The sequence below is a fragment of the Plectropomus leopardus genome, chromosome 24, assembly GCF_026936395.1.
Source record: "Plectropomus leopardus strain MGB_pleo_1.0 chromosome 24, ASM2693639v1, whole genome shotgun sequence".
Taxonomy (NCBI): Eukaryota; Metazoa; Chordata; class Actinopteri; order Perciformes; family Serranidae; genus Plectropomus; species Plectropomus leopardus.
In genome coordinates, this window is record NC_142199.1 from 4,349,678 (window position 1) to 4,365,960 (window position 16,283).

General features: G+C 42.4%; 1 protein-coding gene across 5 annotated transcripts in view; it reads left to right on the plus strand.

Annotated features, from left to right (window-relative positions):
• LOC121962709 (nck-associated protein 5-like) overlaps positions 1 to 16,283 on the plus strand; it is a 190,666-nt gene that overhangs the window by 96,828 nt on the left and 77,555 nt on the right. For all 5 annotated transcript variants that reach the window (XM_088074811.1, XM_088074807.1, XM_088074809.1 and 2 more), the window contains one exon: positions 933 to 996. In XM_088074811.1, the coding sequence (XP_087930937.1) occupies positions 933 to 996 (64 nt within the window). The remainder of the gene's footprint in view (positions 1 to 932; positions 997 to 16,283) is intronic.

Below are 16,283 nucleotides of genomic sequence, written 5' to 3' on the forward strand. Positions count from 1 at the left end.
CTAAATATTTGCCAATTAATGCATTCATTATCTTAATGAGTGACTTAATTAGCATACTAATGCCATGTATGTAAGGGTGATAATTGGCGGACATCAGGCAGCTCATGTGCCTCTTGTGTCAACACACTGAGTTGACATTTAGAGCCCCGTATTTACATCTTTATGAATGCAGCTTTTGACATGAGAATTAATGATTCTTGGTCTCGAACCAGCAGATTGAGCAGCTTCAAACACATGTAATACTGCCAGAGGAGGCGTTTTCCTGCTCGACACATTGGTTGTACGTTCAGACACCTCCAAACACTCGCAGGATGACAAGCTTTCAACGAACTGTCAGATGCAGGCGGGGTTGTCCCAGAGCAGTGTTTCAGTTGTTGTGATACCTCAGGCGAGGCCATAAAACAGGCTTCTTTATTATCTGCGCTTGTGCGCCAAGATTTATCCCATTAAAGTCTGGAATGCCCTCACGTGGGAAACGGATTGGACGTGCACAGTCAATTTCTTTGTTTAGCTTGGTTCACGTGTGTGTGTTTATGTGTGTGTGTGTGTGTGTAAAGAAGAGTGAGTCTGTTATGAGTGTGTGTCTGGCGCGAGGATGCCCTGCTTTTTGTTTCCTCTGAGCTATTTTTGTCTGGACAGAACTGCAAGCTCTCTGTTTTGCGTGGTTAGCGGACGACCTCGTCTCCTCGCTGTGTGTGTGTGTGTGTAAGTGTGTGTGTTTATCTGTGTGCGTATCTGCTGATTTGCTGGCAGGCCTGTAAGGTTTTCTCCCGTGAGGCGGAAGGCAGACAAAGATGAGGCTTTTTCTCCCCATAAAGAAAAACATTGATTTTCTGCAAAAACAGAAAATGTAAAAGTTTTGTCTATGAGTACGACTAAACTTTGATCGCATGTTGACTCACTCATTTTCTCTCTTCCTTCCTCCGCTTTAGGGAAAAACTGGCCGTGGCTCGCCTTCAGAGGGAAGTCGCACGGAGCAAGAGCGAAGGAACAATGGTAAAGTACAGTCCAACTGCCCGTCCCCTATAATCTGCGCAAAGCCAAAAGAGCCGCAGTGTGCTCACTTCACACACATACACACACCCACACACACAGTCAAGCCGCGCCAAGCCGTCAACATCAGCCAAAGTCAATCTTTCGCGTCTCAACACTTCATCAGTCGATCTCAAAGAAGATAATTCTGGAGGATTTCGTGTATTAGCTGTTTTTTTTCAGCAGTTTGGTGCAATACTAAACAATAACAACTGTGTCAAAATCATTTACAGTGTCAAAGAAGCAAAATTAACACCCAAAATAAGCAAATGTATGATCAAAAAACAAGTACATAAGACAAATAATCCATGCATCTATCCTTTTTTGTCAGTTTTTGATAATCGGTACCATGGACAAATATTTGTAGCTACTAAAAAACGTGATTCCTTACTTTTAGCCCTACCCTTTGTTTTGGAGGATCAACTTGCCCTTCATAACAAGAGGTAGTGGTTTAAGTCTTGCCTTTTGAAATGGGACAACCCCTCAAGACCCTGATACGTCCTCAGGACTCATTATTAATGGTGTTAACACGCGCGGCTACATTTGCCATTAATCTGATGGAGGTAGAAAAGCATGGATGTGAATACTGGAGTCCTGCACGAAAGTCCGTGTTGGATTCATCCATCACCGCGCCCGCAAGCCCTCTGGGGATCTTTGTTCCCTTTATATTCATAGTTATTGGCAGCGTTTCAACCTGATGCTGTCCAGTGACATATCATAAGGACGCGACAGGTTCTGCAGGTGCTGTCCGGCCGTCTGCTGGCGTATAATAACACTGCAAGTGGTTCTGTCCAGCCATGTCCTCGGCTGCACAATGGCATATCATACAGCTGCGAAAGGTGGCTTCTGGCATCGGGATCTTATGTCGAAATCACAGCAAAAGTCGTGGTATTAACAAATTCGGAGTGAGAACGGACTGGCAGCCCATCTAAGAGAAATCACCATCGAACAAAACAGCATATTCACAATTTCCAGCAACACTTATCAAATCTAAAAAGGAGGGAATGATTTCAGTTCTTATTTCTCATGCCAATAAGTCAAAACCAAAAATTCCAAGGCTCACTTTTTTACAAAAGTTTAAAAGGCTTTAATAAATTGGCTTGACATGGACATAATAAATACCAAGTCAAACCTCTCCCTCTTTTTTTTGTTCTTGAATCCAAAGACACACACTCCAGCACTCCTCAGCCAAACTTAGACTTACTGCATCTGTAATTAGTAACTGCAGAATCAGACTTAGACAACTATGACATATCCGGGTCTTGAAAAGTTTCATGAAGGAGTTTTAACAACTAGCCCTTGTAACTCTGCTCCGAGGAACAAGGTGGCACTTTTAAGATATAGGGGTAATAATGTGAATGGGATTAAGCCTTTACCTCCTGTGTTAGCTGCAGGTTGGATAAATTCCAGCATTTTGCAGGAACAACAGGTACTCTGATGCGTGGTCAGGTTGTGTAACATTATAAAGCTGCAGCTGCGGCTTAACCTGTCAACACGGCATTGTGCTAAGCTTTACTGGAAAGTGCTGATATTGTGCTTTCACTTCTTTTTCAAGAGACCTTGTGTAAGCAGTTTAAGAACTCAGGAGGAAGATATCTGCAGATAGATGTGTGCATATCTTTATTTCTCTTTGTCTCTGAGCGTGTGCACACCGTACAGCATGTGTGTCTGAGGGAGGTCAGAAAGTCGGACCACGTGACGCAGCGGCGCTCAGCTGATTGCAGCCTCCGAGCAGAGGCTGTAACCACAGGCCCAGCTGTTCGGCTGCACCCCAGTGACGCCTCTGATTCTCTTCATGGCAGCAGGCCTAAAGCAACAGCACACAAGGGCTCATACACTACCAGGTTTTTTGCACTATTTTGTCTGTTTCTCTATTGATCCCTGAAGGAGGGATGCTTGTTTTTTTTGTCTTGTGTCTCCCCGTAGTCGAGGAGGTTATATCACGGGGTCAGATACAGATTGGCGCCTCTGGAGTTGAGCTGGGGTACAGTGGGTTGCTCAAGGGCACAGTAGATTCTTACTGTCATGGAGGCTTTGACTTATTTTAGACGCAGCACAGGAGATAAATATAAACTGTATGGGTTGATGGAGAAGGGAATCTTCCGCGTGAATGGTTGTTCTTGCTGCACAGTCGCCTGAGGAAATGCTGGCGCTGTATGTTTCAGCAAACCCAGAATACGTTAGGTTTGTATGTTTCATATCATATTAATGTTTCTAAAGTGACAGTATATAAGTTGACTTTGTCACTGGGAGTTGCAGGGGATGGTGGATGGTGTGTGAGACACTTGGCAAGCAACAAACAACAAAAATGGCTGTGTTTTAGCGAGTTATTACTTTTTAGGCACCAAACATGTTTTTTTCTTTTAAGGTATCAAATGTGGGTGTTTTTTTGGCAACCCATCACTGTTTTCCCAGCAGCCTTTTAGGCATAAAATATGTTTGTCACTATTTTCCAGTGTTTTTTTACTGTACTTTTACTGTGTACTAAACGTGAGTATTTTGTCGTTTCAAACAGCTTTTTAGGCACCAAACATGGTTGCTGTTTGTTGTAACTCGTAATTTTTTTCCAGCAATAGTTTAGCTTCCTAATTTGCATGTTTTGTAGCAACTTGTCACTGTTTTTTCAGCAACTTTTCTGACACCAAACACGGTTGTTTGGTAACGACCCGCACTATGTTTTCAGCTGCCTTCTAGGCACCAAATGTGGTTGTTTGGTGCCAATCCTTCACTGTTTTTCCAGTGTTTTTGGTTTTTTCAGCTGCTTTTCAGGCACCAAGCGTTGGTATTTTGTAGCAAACCCTCCCTTCTTTTCCTGCTGGGATTCAGCCCAACAGGGTGTTTTAAGCCAAAACATGATATTTCTCTAACCATAACCAAATGTTTTTTTGTTCCTAAACCTAACCAGCATATTAACCACAGTGTCAGCGTATTCGTGACATAATAACCGACGAATGTCAGGTACCTGTGGTTTTCAGAAACAAACATTGACTCTGGTCACTGTGTTGCTTCTTGTGGCACATCACATTACACATTACACATTACACATTAGCTTTGCATCAGTTCATAAATGTAAGTGGTTAAGACAACTGACCCATTTCCCCCACTTTGACCTAACTCCCTGCTTCCCTGACCTCTCTGTGACTCTCCCGGCACTGTCATCCCAGTTATGCATGTGTATGTGAAACAAGAAGGTTCAGCATTGATTTCCACAGAGGGACACGCTGTCGATGAATGGAATGTGTGCGTCCTCCAATGAATCCCACATATCACTGCTGACCGTCAGAGTCATGCACAGCTTGACTTGTATCCAGTGATAATAGTAAGCCACGTTAAACGTGACTGAACTGATCAGTTAAGGTCACTTTCACACCTGTATGGTTCACTTGGTCCAGACCAAAGAAACAGAAGTAGCTGCAGTCCATCCCATGTCCACACTGACTTATTATAAGTGACCCAAGAGGTGAAAAATAAAGAATTGACAGGTAAGTCATCTGTTGGACAGTTTTGGTGCATCATCAGCGCCACATGGCCCCAAAGAGAACACTTAAAACAGTTTATTCTGGCGGACTGACAGCACGTTTCTGGGTTTATTTGTGGTCTCTGGTGTTTGCAAAAGAGGCCACAAAGACAAAAGGTGCAGTCTGAGTGTGGACAGCATGAGTCATGAATAATGACAGACGGCTAGAAACAGGACAGTAGCTGTCAAGTAGAACATTTGAAAGATCAAATGATGTAGGACACAAGCTCACACATCTTTTTACCGCCAACTTGTAGTGTTCATGTCTCCATGGATACCAGATGATCTCCTACATTACACAGGAGATCATTTCTTGCATAGTTGCCAGGATTAGATGCGTTAATTGTAATTTGAAATCATACTATGCAGGATAGTCGGTTGCTGTGTGAAATCGAAAGACGTGAAAGGTTCTATCTGTTTCTATCTGGCCACGTTCACAAGTGTTGCCGCCTGTCTGCCTGTGACGCTGTCCTATGGTGGCGTTTAATGACATCACAACAGCATTCGCAGCTGATGCTGTCCCGAGGCCTTTTATGTGGATGCAAAAAGTGGCTTTTGGCGTCAGGATCATACACTGAAAGCACAGTCAAAGCGGCAGTATTTGATGACTTTAGAATGAAAACGGATTTATAAAACAGACAATTAAACTGATTTTTTTGATAATAGTGACTCACTGCAACCATGAGAGATACTTGAGCGTACAATCATAAATGTGCACACAGAATATTAGGCTGATTGGTCGAGATTAGCTGCAGACAGACAGGTTATGCCTGGTGGAGGTAACGATACGATAAAGGCAGAGGAAGAGTCTCTGCTGTTCAGTACACCACACACCCCGCCAGTGGATCAGAAGTGATGATTACACATTGTTTTTTTTAGGATAATCCTGCTTAGTATATTATAATAGTAGGTTAGTTTCACTTTTTCCTTCTCTTTGGTATCAGTGTTATAATTCAGTGTGCACCTCCTCCTGTAACACTAACCTTGCATGCTCTGACCTCGATGTAGCCCAAGAAAAATATACCATTCTCCACACTGAGACTCCATAAAGGCCCGGCTCTCTCTCCGACTCACGCGAGTGGATGACATGCTAATTATTACTTTAGAGTGGTGTGTGAATCGCTGTCTGCGCATGCACAGGGCCGAGAGAGAGAGAGAGAGGGATGAGTTATCTGTGCCAGACAGGAGGAGGGTGAGGAGAAGGGGAGTGTGGAGGAAGAAAGGGAGGAGGGGGATATCACTAAGCTCCATTTGAAATTGGGATTATCCCCCGTCAGAGTCCCCTTGCACTCTCTCTCTGGCATTCCTGGGAGGCTTCGGAGCTCAGGCACGGTCCTTCAATAGAAATGAAAAAGAGACTGCTGCATCAAGGAGATAATTGTCAAAGTGCTGGCGGTGTGCAGTGGGAACTGCTCACCAGCCGCAGCCTGTGCCCCGCAGACCCCCACACCCTGACGCCCACTCCCGTGCCCACTTCCCCCCATCTTCCCCTGCCAAGGGACTAACCCAGAGAGGCAGATTAAAACAGCCACGGACTTTTGAAGTGGCTCTCCCCCTCCTCTGTATCTGATGCCTCTCTTTAACAGCCTGCCTCGGTCTTTTCCTCTCTACATCCATTAGTGTCTTCTGTGTAACGCGATCAGAGACACAGAGAGCGGCGGTGCCACCCATCGCAGCCCTGCGCTGGTTGCAAATGCTGAGTAGCTCCGCGGGGACGTGTAACGCCGCACTATTACTACTGCTTTGTGTTGCAAAAGAATGTGAGAGGCATCTTTATGATTGTGCACACACTGCTGCAGTTGTACGCCTCGGGTCTCGCTCGCACAGTGAGCGTAAATGAAGCAGCATTAACAGGAGTTTACTGAGGAGCGTGTGTTTTTAATTGCATCTCCTGTTGTGAAACACGCAGCTACTGGCAGTGCTGAAGTACAACACTCTTTTGTTGTGGATCATTTTGGGCAGGGAGAGTCGACATGCTTTGCTTCGGGGCCACTTTTGCAAAATGACAGAAGGCCAGGGGCCAGACGCAGCAGCCCCATACATGTTTCTATGGCCTGAGAAATTTTTTGAATTTTAGGACATTTCTAGGATTTTAGGGTGTTTCTAGGGTTTTACGAATCACATGAAACCTTCTGGATAATTTTCAAGCTGAATTGCAGCATCAAATATGGCCACACAAGTAGTGATATGGTCCAACAACCACCAGATCTGTGTCTCTTAGACCGCCGTTTGTTTCTTAAACTTTTTATTAGGGCTCAGACATGGTGCTTTTGGCGTGCGATCTTTAAAACTCGTGCAAGAAAAACAGTGGATTTCCCGTTAGGTGTTTGATAAAGCACAGGTCATTCTGTGAGGTTTCTGCGCAACAAGCCTGCCCTGTCTGTCTTGAGTGAAACCGCTCATTCACAGCCTCGTCGCTGCTGTAGGTTTTCTCTGGAATTCCTCACACCCCAGCCCCAGAGGCGTGGTGCAGCCAGGGCAGGGCTGCTCTCTGTCTCCCACTCTCCTTTTGATGCCACTCTGAAGTGCAATCTAAGTCTGTCAGGGAGCAGGATGCCTGGTTTCCTGTTAGGGGAGAAAACAGAAGTGCACATGTAGTCTCGTAAATGCAGCAGCGCCTGCACCGCTCTCCATTTAAAAGGCATTTAAATCTGTTAGGTAAGATTATGACCAGTGGAAACGGCTGTGTAAACAACATGTGAAAATAAACTCGCTTTGAGTGACTTTATTTTGCTTCAGGTTTTGCGGACGCTCTCTGATATCTGAGCTTAAACAGATATGAGTCTCACACATACAGCAGTTTTTTCCCCCGTTTGATTCGTTCACGGCGGCAAACACAGTAACGACAACGGAAAAGGCTTTTGCTTGAACTTTGGTTAATTGTTTAACTGGCTTATTTAAAAAATCTGATTTCTCCAGAGTGTTTTATGTAGAAGTTAAGATACGAGCGGAGCTGCTGCACTTCTGAATATAAAATAGGAGCGGGTGGCACAGTATGGTGAAACAGGCCCCGGAGCCAAGATAGGAATCAGCTGAAAACAGATTTCCCATGTGCTGCAGTCTGCAAGATTCATGTGACACAGTTTGTAACATTGCATGAAGGAGAACGAACTTATTTAAAGACTGAATGTGCTTCTTAAAGGAATCGCCCCCAAAGGCAATTTGTGTGTCAGTTACTCATCCTTTATTACATCCAGTTTGTGACAAAAACTGTTCTTTTATTGCACGCCTCCACCAAAAACAGTGACTCCAAAATAGAAAGAATCCTCAGTAAATTGACGTCATATGGGGCCATGTTAAACAACAGCGAAACATCCGTTTAGAGTCCAAGGCTCATTTATTCATTGGTATGCTTAATGCTTCCCAAACAGACCACAATTTCTAACTGAAACTGATCTAAAAGTTAAACCTATCCATGCTCTCCTCAAAACCAGACTCCATTGACTAAAACAGTAACTTTACCTCACTGAACACAGGAGCTGCTGGTCTAACGCTGCCTCCATCAGTTAGGCAGTTTGTGTTATTGTGTTACTTTGGTGTTAAAAGGCTTTCTTCAGATTCAAAAATGTCACATTGTAACCCCAGCAAACTAACTGATCCAGGCAGTCGTAGACCAGCAGCTCCTGTGTTCAGTGAGGTAAAATTCCAGTTTTTATCAGTGGAGTCTGGTTTTGAAGAGAGCAAAGATAAGTTTCAATTTAAGTTAAGTTCCCTGAAGAAAAAGGGATGTATGTTTGGGAAGTACTGTGCATACGAGTAATAAATAACACTTGGACTGTACTGCACGAGCTGTGTGAGAGTGTGTAAATGAATGTTTTGCGATATTTTTGCTGCTGTTAAACCTGGACTCCATTTATGTAAATTCATAGCGAATTTTGTCAGTTTTTGGATTCTCATCCACTGTGGGGGGATGCAAGAAAAACAAAGTTCTCTTCACAAATTCAAACTAACACTGGGTGAGTAATTGATGGTGAAATGGCCATAAGGGGGCTAAAGTATTCCTTTAAAAAAATAACAACTGAGAATTGGCATCCTCCACACTGCATCTTTTTCTGAACTGGGTCATATTTATACAAGAAATCTTGTGGATTGCAAAGCTTTCCAAGTTGGACAGCAGTAAATTGGCAGTGATAATATTTAGCACAGTTCCCCTGATGTTGTTTGAGTTAGGGCTTCCACTTGGCATAAATACCATTTAATTAGTTTGTGTTAATTAGACCATATCTTGGTTTATTTGACAATGATTTATTGATGTTTAAACTCCCATAAAAAGCATCGCCAGGATGGACATCCTTTGTTGCGTGCTTTCAGTAGATAAAGAAAGGTTTTCGAGGGGCTCCCAGATTTAAGAGACTCCGGTCCTCATGGAGATGCAGCGCTGAGGGACCTTCATAGAGTGTTTCTGACAGCTGTTTGGACGCTGTGTGACAGCGTGGAGGTTTGGGGACTCAGGTGCTGTCTCCGCAGATTGGCCTTATCAGCCACGGACAGCGGCGAGGGGTTCCCCCCAGCGCTCGGCACATTCACCGGGTGACGAGCGCTGACAGCCAGGCCCAAATCGCATCTCCACACCGTCCCTTTCACCTACTCTGTGACTGAATGACTCGGAGTGCGTGGGCTGGTGTGGAGGGGGGGCTCCCTTGGCAATGATAAATGGGCCACTCGTATGATTTAGCATATTCCTGGGGTGTGTGTATTATTTGCTATAGTGCCTGCGGCGGTCTGAAGGAGAAGTGGTGCTCTAATGTAGTGGCTCTCCATGATAATTGAATTGATGGAGCCCTGAGGGACGCCGACTTTTACTGAATAAAACTGCTTTATTTCTAAAACAAGTCATCTTAAAGGAATAGTTCAGGGATTTTAATAAAGCAGCATTGTATGGGCTACTTATTAAAAGACAGTATGTTAGGTACAGTAGATGACAGTTGACACAGCTCCAGTTTGAAGAAGCAGACTAAAGTCTGACACTAAAGCTAAGCAATGCACTGCTGTGGATGGGGGGCCAGCCGCAAAATGTATTTTAGCCACCTAAGAAAAGCCCCACCTAAAATATAGGAAACAAAACATTAGAAAAACATAATGTGCAATTTGGCAGCAAATGTGCCACAAAGTGCAAAAAAATTGTTAAAGATGAAAAAAAGAGGAGATCTTATCAAAAATATCTAGAAACTATTATTCTCAAATAATCACAATTGTATAATTATGCAATTCAGGTACAGAAAAAAAGGCCCTTTTCCTGTTTGTTTTTACTTTTCTTTTTTTTTGCTTTTTGTTCTTATACTATTTCCTTGTAACTTTTGACTAATTTAATGCATTTTTTCTTGCTTATTTTTATTATATATTATATTATTATATATTATTTCTTGCAATTTTTGACGAATTTCTTGCTAACTGTTGTGAAATTTATTTTTAAGTTGCTCATTTCCTTCTTCCCATGTTTTTTTTCTTTTTAAAGAAATCAAGCCAGTTTACACAGGTTTCAAAGGGCTCCCCATCTGTGCTCTTATCAAAGCCACCAGACTCCATTGACTAAAACACTCATTTGAGCTCACTGAACACAGGAGCTGTTGGTCCACAGCTGCTTCGGTCAATTAACTTTTTTGTGCTATTGTGCGACTTTGGTGAATCTGAACTAACTCTTTGACACATCAAGGTTAAACAATAACACAAGCAAGTTAACTGATCGAGGCAGCAGTAGGCCAGCAGCTCCTGTGTTCAGTGATGTTAAATCACTGCTTTTCTTGGGGGAGTCTGGCCTGAAAGAGAGCGAGTTAATGGCTTTATTTTCCAGTCGGAAATTGCTGTCTGACATGAAGGTAAAGCAGTGAAATTACTCTAAATATAACGTACTCTTAAACTGATATTGATTCTTTTTTTTAGGTTGGACTTTTCATATGTGGCTAAAATATTTTTTTTCACTGCCCCCCATCCACAACATTGCTTAGCTCCCATGTCAGACTCCAGCCTGCTTCTTCAAACTGGGGGCATGCCGACGGACATCTATTGTATGTAATACACTGACTATTGATAAGTACTTCATACAAACCCCCTTAAAAACATCTGAACTATCCCTTTAAATAAACACATATCAATAAACAAGCACATATAAACACATAACACTGTATCCTGAGATTCAAATACACTTTTTGAAGCATAAATACCTTTGTTTTTATCCGACCCGGCGTTTCACATGTGCCCCGCGCGGCCAAAAATCCTCCTCATGTTACACTTTCATTTGAATTGCTGACGGGCGCACATGCACAAACAGCCATGTTTTATTTATGAATGAAGAACCTGCGCGGTGTATTGTGTCCCTGATGTTTGCTTTAGCAGCGAGCCAGAGATCCGCTCCCGGCCCTTTGATTAGGCAAAGAGCTCCGAAAACCGAGGCGAGGGGGGGTTTGTGTGTAATGAAGAGATTATTGAGCCCCCTGAACTGTACCCCAAACCCTGCATGAACACAGTTGCAGATGGACAGAATCAGAGCCACTGTATGCACTTAACCTGATAACACTGCGGCTCTTCTTTTACAGGAGGCAGCATGCAGGCACAACAAGGAGAGCCAGAGGTCTCTAATTAATTTAGAGTCCTCTGTGGATCTTGGAGGGTATCAGGGGGGTTCGAGTCTACTAGTAATTCAGCTCGGATGAATACCATTACCATCTAATGCAGTCCAATTACAGCAGCATGGCTCATTCTGCAACTAATACAATTTTAGTTGATATAGAGGTGGAGGAAGTGCTCCCCATATCTCTTTGATCCCATTTATTTAAATACACCCAGTGCACTGAAATCAATAGCATCTCATTCAATCTCAAGCTTTACATGCTGGTGATAAATTCTGCCATATCTAGATGGTTAAATTTTTTTTATCAAGCAGGAAATGAAAGCAGCAGCAGCAGAGGTCAAATTTAATCCCAAATCTGGACTTGTTTCAGATATATGGCTCGGTATAAAATCCTGCCTGGGCCATTTTATAGATTACTCGGCCTATTCAATCTGATATTGCTTTTTTTTTTCTCTCCTCCAACCGGTTTGTTAGGAGCTGGCTTTGTTAGTGTTTTATTCCAGGAAAATGTTGCCCTCCACAGGAGAGACCGGGTAGTGCAGGCCATTCAGAGAGTGAAGAGAGAGGATTATCTCCTCAATCATTGGATTAACTCGAGTAAATGTTCTCACTGAAAGTTGCAGAGCGTGTTTTCATCACGGCGTTGACTTTGAGATATCCTCCCAGCAGAGGTGTGGACTGGAGGCAGACTAGAGTCACGTTTTTGATGACTTTAGGTGATGATGATAGATGACCATAGGAGAAACACACACACACTTGTGTCTATTTCAGGTTTTTTTGAGGTAATTTTCTCTCTTTAGTTGTTTTGAGTCTCTTTGTGGTTGTTTCACAAATTTGATTACTTCAGACTCGACCAAAAAAAGCCCTGCAATCTGACTTAGGCTGTAAGACCAGTGAGTCATGACTTCACTTGAACTTGAGACTTTTGATTTGACAATACTTGACACCAGGGTTCTTACAGTTAACCCCAAAATCAAAGTTTTTTTCCTTTTTATCCATTTTTGTAGTCATATTGTGGCTCTTTGCAGTGCCTTTGCATCTCTGTTTAGACAATGTGTTTCTCTTTGTGTACGTTTTGTGTTTCTTTGTGGTTGTTTTGCCCATTTTTGGAGACATTTTGTGTCTTGTAGTTTTTTGGGCTATTTTCGTAGTCATGTTGTGTATAGGACTTGGTTGTTGTCTTGAGATTTATCAGCATTGATTGGGACTTGACTTAGGACTGAGCAGCCCTCAGATCAGACTGATCAGGTTTTGCAGTTTTTGTGTCTTATTGTGGTTGTTTTGTCCATTTTTTGCAGTCATTGTGTGTGTTTGCAGTTGTTTTGTCTACTTTTGTAGTCATTTTGGATTTAGGACTTGGCACATTACTTGAGATTCATCAGTTTTGGGTGCAAAGACTTGAGACTGCCATGTGACTTGCAAAACAATGACTTGGCCCCTCTTTTCATCCCAGTGCATTGATAAAGGTTTTCTGCCTTTGTCGAGCTTATTAAAGAATATGCTTTGAGTTACCACAGAGGAAAAAAAGAAGTTGGTTCACACAATAAACATTTCAACCCAAAGTAACTGTAATGTATTGCTGGGGATTTCTGGCCACATAAGATATGGTAATGTTTGATTTAACAGCCTTGTTAAACCACTGAAATTATACATTGAACAAAAGCAACAGAGAGCTTTTTTACTACAACGCTGGCCGTAAATCCTGCGCTGTTATTGAGGCTGCTGGCAAGACTGTGTCAGCAGACTCACAGTGGTCGTGGTTTATGCCGGGGGGCGTTAACAAAAATCAGCACTAAAGCTACCGTGCTTTTGTGAGAATCCAGGCCAATGTTGCTGAACAGTATTGTACACACTCATATTCAAAGAAAAGCCCTTTGTGCTTGTTTGCACTGAGGTGAAAATCAGCTAAACTGCTGCATGCTGGAGGCTGCACTTGTAATTAGCAGCTTTTTAGTGCCTTTATTAAAAATATATTTCCATCCTTAAGGAGAAAAACTTTGCTATGTAAGTAAATATTAGTAATCTGCTTGCAAAAGCTGAAGGGATTAACACATTTACATCTCCATCTCTTGGCCTGTTTATTCTCAATTGGACAGTCCAACCCTAAATCAAAAATACTTCATTTGATTGTTCTCAGTATACTTCCACGAGCATATGATTAATGTACTAAAAGTGTGTTATATTTGATGTACTAACAATGTTCTCAATGTACTAACCAGATGTCTTTAGTGCTAGTAAAGATATACTAAAATATAATTAAATGTACTTGGCCCTTGCTGTTTTGAGACAGGATTAATATGCAGTAATTTATACTTAAGTACAACTTTTTCTAATAATGTTGTACTTTTTAAAAAAATATATGCTATCATCCAAATTTGTTTATACTGGGAGTATTTTTTTAAATTATATTTTGAGTGCACTTGAAAGTTGTTACAACTAAACTATACTTAAAATGTGTTTAACAACTCAGTTATAAATATATAAATATTGGAATTTATCTGCAAACTGGATTAAATACAATACACTTAAAATAGGGGGAACAAGTTCAATTTTAAAAGTGCAACATTAGTGAAAAAAAATGTACCATTTGAATCTGTAACTGGATCATGATTTTGGGAGAGAGACTTTGCTTTAGTGTTTTATTAAATTATTATTATTGTTTTGGCACTTTAAGCACCTTAAATTAATTGAGTGCCATCAGAAGGCAGAAGTCTCTACGGCCGACATCTCCAACAATCAGCAGCACACACCAAAACAATCTAGACTGAAAAATAACACTACAGGTAGAAGAGAAAATGTCAGATTTTGGGGTGAACTGTCCCTTTAAAGAGAGAAGAAGCCAGAAAGTGATTAGTTCTGGTCCAGATATATCGGTCCAGCTCTTGGCAGGGGGATGTACCACTTTATGCCTCTGTACGGCTGGATTTACAGCGGCCATTACTCCTGACAGGGGGAGCCTCCCTGTTGTGTAAAGAGCCGCTCGGCAGAGCGGTCCTGAATTTACGGCCACAGCGAGGAGCAGAACTGGTTTTAATGGTGACTCGGGTTTAATATTCTCTCTCGCCGACCCAGTTACAGTCTGCTTTTGTGACAGAGTCCCTGCCAAGCAGCAATTCACTGTAATGAAATATGATTGTATACTATGGTCACGGTGTAAAATGGCAATTTTCTTTCCAGTTGCTTTTTTTTTTTGTCTTTGCAGTTTAATTTTATAGTGTGGCTTTAAATCGTGGTTGACATGTTGATAAACAAAACGTGATTTTAGGGACTTTTTTTCTGTGTGTACATCTTTCAGTCAGTATTCTTTCACACCACTAGATGTCCTCATAATGCTTGTGTGTGAAAGAGCACTTCAGCGTCTCGATACGCTGAATGATGACACCATGAGTGGTGCTTAAAGATGAGTCCAGAAAAAAACAGATTCAATCTGAGTTTTTCTACCGTCCAGAGAGACATTCATTTTACGTGGCAGTGACTGATCTCCCCTTTCAAGGCAGATAATGATGTATAATCTTTTACCAAGGACTGACAGGATAATCCTCTGCTAAATTTACAGCCAGAAAGCGACACTATAATGATTTAACTCCTTTATTTTCAGATTAAATCATCTACTCTTTGTTAAGTGCAAACTCAAATCTCTTACTCAGCAATAACTGGTTGCAAAAGGAGCAACTCACTTTCGCCTCGGACCAGTTATTTTCCAATCTCCAGCTGATATTCCTGACAAGACAGTGACAGATGGTAGATCACTTAAACCTTCCGCCAAGAAAATGGAGCCAATTGCTTTGTCATAAATTGTCAGCGGCACAAGATGCCAGGCTTTGTGCCGAGACTAAGAAAATGTCAGCTAAAATCCTCAGCCTCTCTGTGAGCGGTTGCTCAAAGCTCCTCCGCACTCAAAAAAACTCACTCGCAGTGCCAAATTTTTCCTCTCCTCAAGGAGGGAGCGTGCCAGCGCAGGGCCGCAGACTTTGAAGTTGGGTTTGAGGCGAGGACGTTTCTCTCTTTCGGGAGCAGGTGGCTGAGGCCATCAGACTGAGAAGAATCCAATTAAAAAGTGGGAAAAAAAGAGCTTTCATTTTGGAATTGTCTCTGGTGAAAAAGGGACAGATAAAAATGGTTATGTGATCTGTGGAGACCCTACACATCACAGACTTCAGAAACTTCACCAGGATGATCGGGTTAACTCAGATGAAACCAAACTTGAGAGAAAAAGTCCACAAAAGTTGAGAAGTTCTGTATGTAACTTTTTTACCATATTGCCAACGGGTGAACCGGTTCTATCGTCGCATAAAACCTGAGACTTTCTCCAACTTTCCCGTTTGCCTGAAACTGCCGGTGGACTGACTTATTTGAAAATAACTCAGATTACACTCCAGGTGTCCTTCTGCGTCTGCTGTTGACGTTACGTAATGCCGCTACGGACGCCAGATGTCACCAAAAGCACACGGTGGGATTATGCGTATACAACGTACATCTGGTCGCGCTCTCAACTGATGCCGCCCTTCACGTAACATGCTGCGGCCATCTCGTGACGCATCATAACACTGTGAACGGCTCCGTCCGGCTGCATTCTCCGCTGATGTCGCCCGGTGGCGTATCGCGCTGCGAAAGGTGGCTTTTGGTGTCAGTCTCTCCTGCCAAAATCACTGTAAAAGTTACCTGCCAAATGGCTAACTGCCGCCAGCCGAAACAGCTTACTTCCGGTTTAGCTTGATCCTGAACTTGAATTGAAATGAAATTATTTAATCTTGCAGCTCTTCTAGACTTTGTAAAAGTAATCAGACAGAAAAGATCATATCCTGATAGTAAAACTAGCTATTTTAATGCTGAATTTTGTTTTTTTACAGATGTCTCTTTCACAATGTAAGTTAATGGCAAAAAAGTGTTTTTGGGCCACAGGGCATCATGTGACATTGTAATTACACTGGTCTCTTTAAAAACTGTCTTCTAAGCTCAGAGCACTTCCTGGTTATCCCTGACAAGATACTGTCTGAGTGGATTTGTTAGTTGCAAATGACTTTTTCAGCTAACATCAAGAAGCAACTGATCGATTTTGCCAACAATAAATCATGAAACGGTAGTCTACAAGCGCTTTGCACTAGTTGACAGCAATGCAGTGGTGGCCATTGAGTTACGTGTAACCTCAGCTGACGTTAGTGAGCG